The sequence below is a fragment of the Quercus suber genome, unplaced genomic scaffold (genome assembly GCF_002906115.3).
Source record: "Quercus suber isolate HL8 unplaced genomic scaffold, Cork oak 2.0 scaffold_135, whole genome shotgun sequence".
Lineage (NCBI taxonomy): Eukaryota > Viridiplantae > Streptophyta > Magnoliopsida > Fagales > Fagaceae > Quercus > Quercus suber.
In genome coordinates, this window is record NW_027069597.1 from 1,199,873 (window position 1) to 1,208,161 (window position 8,289).

Below are 8,289 nucleotides of genomic sequence, written 5' to 3' on the forward strand. Positions count from 1 at the left end.
TTTTTTATCAAGTAATCAAGAACGTTACTCTCTCTCTCTCTCTATATATATATATTCTATCATTAATTTTATCCTATATAAAAAGTTTAAACTCACATAAAAAAATAGTAAGAGATTGAGTAAAATAAGAAGGATAATATCTATGAGTTCATAACTAAATGATTTTATTTATCTATGGGTAGATACTAAATTCAAAGTCAAAATGTCGAATTAAAAGGAATATGTTTGGGAGTGAATGGTAGATATATATTTTCACTCACTGATTATCAAAAAATATTTTCACTCTCACTTTACCTAAACTCTATTTTGGATCACGTGCTCTACTAATAAATTCATTTTCTATTCAATTTTCTTTGGTGCAAATTTAGGCTCAATCAATATATGTAGAGTCGTACTGCAATCAAAGTTGCAAATTGCTAAAGATATTCTGATCACAAGTCTAGAATATAATGACGTCTCAATTGTGGTGGTTGTTGTTGTTGTTGTTTTTACGATAAATGGTTGTTGTTTATGTCAATGTCAGCGAAACAGTGAAGGTGGCTGCGAGTGGGAGAGAAATGCTAGAACCATCCTTTTTCAAACAACTTTAACCACAACAACCATATCTACTGTGCTTCTAGCATTGATCGGGACTGAGAGGGTATATTATACACGGGGTGTATAAAATATACGTGAGATTAACACGTGGGCTCCACAGTTTCTCATTGATTGTGACTTATTTTAAGCTAGGAAATATTTTACCATCTTTATGGACCATGCAAGTAGGGGCAAAGCTAGGATTTTTTTTTGGTGTGGGGCGGCCAAATTTTGATAATAATATATTAATCTCAAGTCAAGATAAACCATCACACAAATGCATAAATACACATACACAAATATAGACATTAATATTTTTAATACTAGAGTAGGTCGTAATTTATAAATATATTCTATATAAAATTATCAACTTTCACATATATATATTTGCAAGATAAATTTTTATGGAAATTTATCATCTTCTAAATTTCAACGAGTATACAAAAGCTGTTTAGTTTGATATTAAACATGTTCAAAAAATGAATTAAAGAAAACAAAAAACTACATTGTCTTTATAACTACTAGATCAATTGACATATTCTATTAGTTTTTAAGAGCATCATTGGACTAACTCAAACATTTAGGAGGGCCAACTTCTATTTTTGTAGGTAAATATTTAAAGTTCTTAATACTTACACATAATATAAAATAGTTTTTTAAAATTTGGGAGGGCCAAGCCTTGCTATAGCTCCGCCCCAGCATGCAAGTCATAAAGATTGAAGGTAGTGGGGAAAGTATCTTCTTTTTTCTTTTTTTTTTTGAGAAAAAGTGGGGAAAGTATCTTATACGTTGGGCTGGGATATAATATAAGATATATTTGAGATTGCAACGTGGTTTCACAGTTTCTCGTTGGTGGATAAAGATATTTTGCTAGGTCATAGGAGAATTTTTACTATTTGAGCATAGCTGCTTAAAATTTGCCTTTTTTTTTCAGAGAATCAAGTCATCAACTTGGCTGTGATTTTGTGACTTCTTGTGGGAATTTTCACACACTATTGGATTGGAATTGGATGTTACTTCTTATGAATTAAAATCTAACAATTTTTTTTTTAAAGAAAAATTTTAACAAATTATAAGTCTTTGACATATGTAAAATAATCGGATTGATTGGTTTTAAGACCACAAATTCTTTTACAATTTTTATGTCACAATTCTAACGTGACAGGTTGTGAATTGTTAACTATCAATTTTACATAAATTTACTATTTTTTTTCATCAATTACATTCTGCCATATTATAATTATGATAAGAAATTATGAAAAATTTATGATCCTAAACTTTTCCTACCAAATTTTTCCGGGGGAGCTGGGTCGAAAAACATGAATAGTATATAATATTTCTAACCATTTCCCACCGAGAAAAAAAATCACATTAACATTATCCATTTAAGTTATGTGTGAAATGAATCAATTATTGGCCAAAGAGCTTACTGATTTACTGTATGTTTCACTTGAGAAGAGGGAAAAAAAAAATCATATGATATAATATATGACACAGAAGAGAACCCACATGTTTCACGTTTAACAATTGTTGCGCCTATCAGAAACAATTGTTGCGAAACACCGGGACCCACTTTTCCACATTGGGAGGGACCGCTCTAGCCTTTAAATACAGTGATTAATTGACAATAGTAAAAATGAGGTGTGAGGTGAAGTACCACAGGTTTCCCATCTCTGTGGCTTACTTGGATTCATCACAGCCATTAATATATTGCATTATAATGTAAACATCTTTTGTCCAGGAACTATTATATAGTATCTGTTTTCTTCTGTGTAAAGTGTAAACTATAAAATATAGCACCTTGTGAAAGATAAAAAAATGTTAACAACTCCTTGAAGTCTTGAAAGTAGTAGAAAAAGACCGAGAGAGAGAGAGAGAGAGAGAGAGAGATATTCTTTACTTGAACAGTTGAACTTGCTGGACTGTTTGTTAGGAGCTTTGAGGCTGTCTTTACTTCTGTGGTATGTGAGGCTGTGCCATGTCCACCATAAATGTTTATGAGGAATCCAAAGCTTTGCCCAAGTTTGGAGTTCAGGGAATCTCAAAATGTAATCTTCGCCCAACTTTTTTTTATAATAATCTTCACCCAACTTCTTACATATATACATGCCTCTCTTTTGATATATTTTTTGTGTCCATGCATGTAAGTCTAATATTTTTTCACAAATAATTTATTATCTTCATTTTGAGTTTTTATTGGTTTGTTAATGAAAGTACATTAATGGGCATATTATATAATATTGGCAATCATTGCACATATTCATGTTAAATATTATTCTTGTAGTTTCTATGCTGGTTTCCCATTTGGGTGTTAATTTTTAGTATTCAAGTTGGTCAAACCTAGATTTTAGCTCCATATATATAGGATTTTTGTATGTTATCTGGTGCTGAATCTTACTAAGTGTTGTAGATTCCCTGTAGTAGTTGAATTGTGCGAATGGAAAAATTATATAAATTTCTTTATTTTGATTCTTCCAACCCTGTAATCACAAGCTCTCTGTGGTAATCATATTTTCATGCTGACAGGTATTTATCATCTTGAACTCATGCTGGCCTGAGCTGAACAAATAGAACCTCTTGATTTGTAGGCCTGGCCATATAGTCATGGAAAGGACACTGCTTCTAGTGATTTTTTGTATGTGGGTGCCTATGAATGTATTGGGTAGGACTGGGAATACCAGTGTTTCTTCTTCTGCAAAACGGAATGTTGTGAATATTGGAGCTCTATTTACATTAAATTCGGTTATCGGAAGGTCAGCAAAACCAGCGATTAATGCTGCAGTCGAAGATGTCAATTCTGATCCAGGTGTTCTTCCAGAAACAAGATTGAACCTCATATTACATGACACGAATTGCAGTGGATTTCTTGGAACTGTGGAAGGTATTTGTTTCCACAATCTTTTGTTTCTTAGGCTATGGAGTCAAATCTTTCTCTTGGCTGTGGTCATTGATTTTGTAAATTTCGAAGGGGATCTTTTTGCCTTTGAATTTGGGGTCTCTTATTTATCAAATTAGTTTCCATTTTCTTTTTCAATTTCAGTTTTGTATTTACTGCCCTCTTTCACCAAGCACATAACCTGTGAATGGTATAATCTAGGATGAGAGTACTATTGTGTTCAAAGTTCAGTTAGTTTTTTCTTACATATACTTCAGTTGCTTGATCTGATGCACATCTCAGATTATATGTATGATATCAGCACCTTTCTTAAACGGAGTCTTAAGTAAGATAAGAACTAACTAGGATTATATGTATGATACTACTTCTTTTGTGTGCTCTCTCTTGAAGATTGGGGGAAAAAATACAGAAGTTTGACAGGGGTGTCCTTAACAATGTAGCTTTGCAGCTGATGGAAGACGATGTGGTTGTTGCAATTGGGCCACAATCCTCTGGTATAGCTCATGTCATCTCCCATGTTGTTAATGAACTCCATGTGCCACTTCTGTCATTTGCAGCAACAGACCCCAGTCTTGCTGCACTGCAATACCCATATTTCCTTCGCACTACACAGAGTGACTATTTCCAAATGTATGCAATTGCTGATTTGGTTGAATATTATGGCTGGAGGGAGGTAATTGCCATCTTTGTAGATGATGATTATGGAAGAAGTGGAATTTCTATATTGGGTGATGCCTAGTCAAAAAAACGTGCCAAGATCACTTACAAAGCTCCATTCACTCCTAAAGCCCCCAATACTACAATTAACGAATTGTTGGTTAAAGTAAACCTCATGGAATCTCGGGTGTATGTCGTGCACGTAAATCCAGACTCTGGTTTGAATATATTTTCTGAGGCTAAATCACTTGGGATGATGACCAGTAGCTATGTTTGGATTGCAACAGATTGGCTTCCTTCCCTCCTGGATTCATCAGAAACTGTTGACCCTGACACAATGAATCTCTTACAAGGGGTCATTGCTCTTCGCCATCACACCCCAGATACTGATCTTAAAAAAAAATTTATGTCTAGGTGGAGCCGCCTAAAAAATAAATCTAGTGCAAACTTCAATTCTTATGCTCTCTATGCATATGATTCTGTTTGGTTAGCAGCCCATGCTCTTGATGCTTATTTGAAAGAAGGTGGGAATATATCTTTCTCTAATGATCCAAGGTTGCACGACACAAATGGAAGCTCACTGCATTTAACGTCACTCCGAATTTTTGATGGAGGCCAACAATTTCTCCAGACAATTTTAGGGACGAACTTCACTGGTGTAAGTGGTCAGATTCAATTTGATAAAGACAAAAATTTAGTTGATCCAGCATATGATATTCTGAACATTGGTGGGACTGGGTCTCGTAGGATTGGTTATTGGTCAAATCATTCTCATCTCTCAATCATTTCTCCGGAGATCTTATATTCTAAGTCCCAAAATACTTCCACCAGTAATCAACGTCTTTACAGTGTTATATGGCCTGGTGAAACTACAGCAACACCTCGGGGATGGGTATTCCCTAACAATGGGAAGCCACTGCGAATAGCAGTGCCAAACCGAGTAATTTACGAAGAATTTGTGTCCAAAGACAGTGGCCCTTCAGGGGTGAGAGGCTACTGTATTGATGTCTTTGAAGCTGCCATAACCTTGTTGCCTTATGCTGTCCCACGCACATATATCTTATATGGAGATGGCAAAAGAAATCCTGTTTATGACGATCTTGTGAACTCGGTTGCAGCAAATGTGAGTATTTGGCTCTTATTTGTACCTTTTAATTTTTTGGCTATTTTTCTGAATAGTTATGCTTGGTTTGGTTAGGAATATAACTAGCTATAATATGGATGCTAAGTTGTGAATCTCTTTGAGTTATTCCTTTTGATGAACTTCTGAATTAGATTATCTAATAATTTGATGAGACGTGGTGTTTAAATCATAATAATTATCTCGGCATATTTTCTCCCTTTTTCAGAAGTTTGATGCAGCTGTTGGGGACATTACAATTGTTACCAATAGAACAAAGATTGTGGATTTCACTCAGCCTTACATGGAATCAGGACTTGTCGTCGTTGCTCCTGTCAAAGAGATAAAGTCAAGTCCTTGGGCTTTCCTCAAGCCATTTACTGTTGAAATGTGGTGTGTCACTGGGGGCTTCTTTCTTCTTGTTGGAGCTGTTGTTTGGATTCTTGAGCATCGGATTAATCATGAGTTCCGTGGTCCACCAAGTCAACAACTTATTACAATTTTTTGGTTAGTATGTTCAATTCATTGAATGTTTCGTTTCTTTGTTGCTATAGTTGAAAGCCCTCTAATTTCTACAAAGCTATGGGATGTGACTTTTGAAATTGATGTCAAATTCCCGCGGCAGTGGACCTGACTGTTGCTTTGGTGACTATGAAATTACTAAATTACACATGAGATATAAACATTCAAAATATTGCACGCACTCTCGCCTTCTTCCTCTCTTGAAGATCAGGACATATTCCTTTTTGTATGGTAGAGCAGAGATAATCATGAGGCTATATATTGGTTTACTAGTTTTAAGGATGCTAATAGACTATTATAAAGTAAACATATGAATATTACCTTTTCCTATGCACTTTGCCTTTGGCTGGCAACAGTGGAAATGTGGAACCCAAGTTTCCCGTGAAAAGAACCAGACAGTGCCATTGAGTCACAAGGTTCTAGGCTCCTATGCTCTTGCACATATGCACAGCTTACAATCCTGCCTAAGCATTCTCCTACCTTGCACAGATGTTTTCTCAGTTCTTTAATCTGTGTGCTTTGCCTTTCACCTTGCAGGTTTAGTTTCTCAACAATGTTTTTCTCACACAGTATGTATTTCATTCTCAATCTCTAGTGATTTTGAAATTAATTGCTTGAAGTAATCCTTCTAGTGTTGATTGGGAGTCCATACTTGAAACTCCTAACATCCTATTGCTGCTTGGGTCTGTCACAGGGGAGAACACTGTGAGCACTCTCGGACGATTGGTGCTGATCATATGGCTATTTGTTGTGTTAATAATAAATTCAAGCTACACAGCTAGTTTAACATCAATCCTCACAGTGCAGCAGCTGACATCTCGAATTGAAGGAATTGACACCTTGATATCAAGTACTGAACCAATTGGAATACAAGATGGGTCATTTGCATGGAACTATCTCATTGATGAGCTCAACATAGCAGCAAACAGGCTTGTTAAGTTGAAAAGCCACGCTGAATATGCTATTGCCCTGCAACGTGGACCAAACGGTGGTGGTGTAGCTGCCATTGTTGACGAGCTTCCTTATATTGAACTCTTCTTGTCCAGCACCAATTGCAAATTCAGGACTGTGGGGTCAGAGTTTACCAAAAGTGGATGGGGATTTGTAAGTATCAACATTTATTTGTCTAAGCCTGAATGTTCCTTGCTTGCTGGTAACTCCAGACTTCAGATAGCTAGATTCAAAATCGTGAATACTGATATGAAATGAGGCATTTATAGAATGGTACAAGTTTGCTTGCCTTATGCTAACTGTGATCTAGATCTTAAGTCATATGCAGGAGTTGGAAACTGAAATTTCTAGCTCCAGACTTTTAATTGAATTACATTGAAAATTCCCACTCAAATCAAGAAAAAGTGTCATACAATTCTACACCTCCTATTAGGATCCTCCTATTCCTTCTTCTGTAGCAAAGATCTACATGTTTTATGTAAAATATTCTGATTTATTATGCAATCATTAGATGACTTGGTTCTTTTTATTTTTTCAATACTTATTTATGCTGTTTCTGTATTTGATTTTTGTTCTAAGTTCTATACTCTCATTCTAATGTATTTTGATCATATCAAGGCATTTATAATATTATAAGTAAAAATTAATGGACAAAATATTGATTACACCTCATTTCGGTTTTTTTTTTTTTTTTTTTGCTGGCACTTGCTGACCACTATGTTAAACAACCTAGCTCCCTCTTGGCTTGCTGTTCTAATCTTTTACTTAATCAAAGCTCCTAGATTTGATTTCAGGATCTCTTATTTGTTAAGATAGAAATTCATGAGACGTGTACAATTTTCCAATATCTTTCTAATGTTCAATTCCCTTGTCTCAGGCATTCCAAAGGGACTCTCCTCTTGCAGTTGACTTATCAACTGCCATTCTTCAGCTCTCAGAGAGTGGTGATCTTCAAAAGATCCATAATAAATGGCTGACACGTAATGAGTGCTCAATGCAAATTAACCAAGTTGATTCAAACCAACTTTCTCTGATGAGCTTCTGGGGCNAAGATTTATCCAGGAAGACCATTGATAGAAAATAGAACTTGTGAATATTACAGCATTGAAAACATTAACACAACCATCAACTGCCTAGAAAACGAATGACAATACAAACAAACCAAATTGTTTATCATAACTAGCAATGCTTAAGTGACAAACAAGCACAAAAACATAAAAAAGGCAACTCTTTTTCTCTTCCAAACAACTAAGCATAGCAACAATCTAATCACAACACCAAGATTTCAGAACCGAATTAAACATAAAACCCACCTGAGAACACTGGGAAAGAAGCTTTCCCCAAGCGACATTCTGGCTGGATTTTGTCAGCATGGTAAGGCGCTTCTTTGCCCGAAGAGCCTCCACCCCGGCCGCTTTAGATTTCTCTGCATCCACAGCAGCTCCGCCTGAAATTAGATAAAAGGCACAATCAAACCCGAAACCCCAAAAACAAAAAACAAAATCAAAATTCAACAAAAACCCAGATTCCAAAACCACATGCAAAAGCCAAAAGCTTGAAAATTTAT

General features: G+C 35.5%; 1 protein-coding gene across 1 annotated transcript; it reads left to right on the plus strand.

The window, feature by feature from the left end:
* Positions 1-2,358: 2,358 nt before the first annotated feature.
* LOC112026600 (glutamate receptor 3.4) lies at positions 2,359-7,770 on the plus strand (the record flags this gene model as incomplete). The annotated part of the gene is given in 7 exon segments (XM_024059283.2): positions 2,359-2,624; positions 3,103-3,457; positions 3,913-5,252; positions 5,479-5,756; positions 6,309-6,340; positions 6,466-6,875; positions 7,600-7,770. Coding segments are annotated over 6 exon segments (2,508 nt in total), but the record flags the coding sequence as incomplete, so codon positions are not given.
* Between the last annotated feature and the right edge of the window lie 519 nt (positions 7,771-8,289).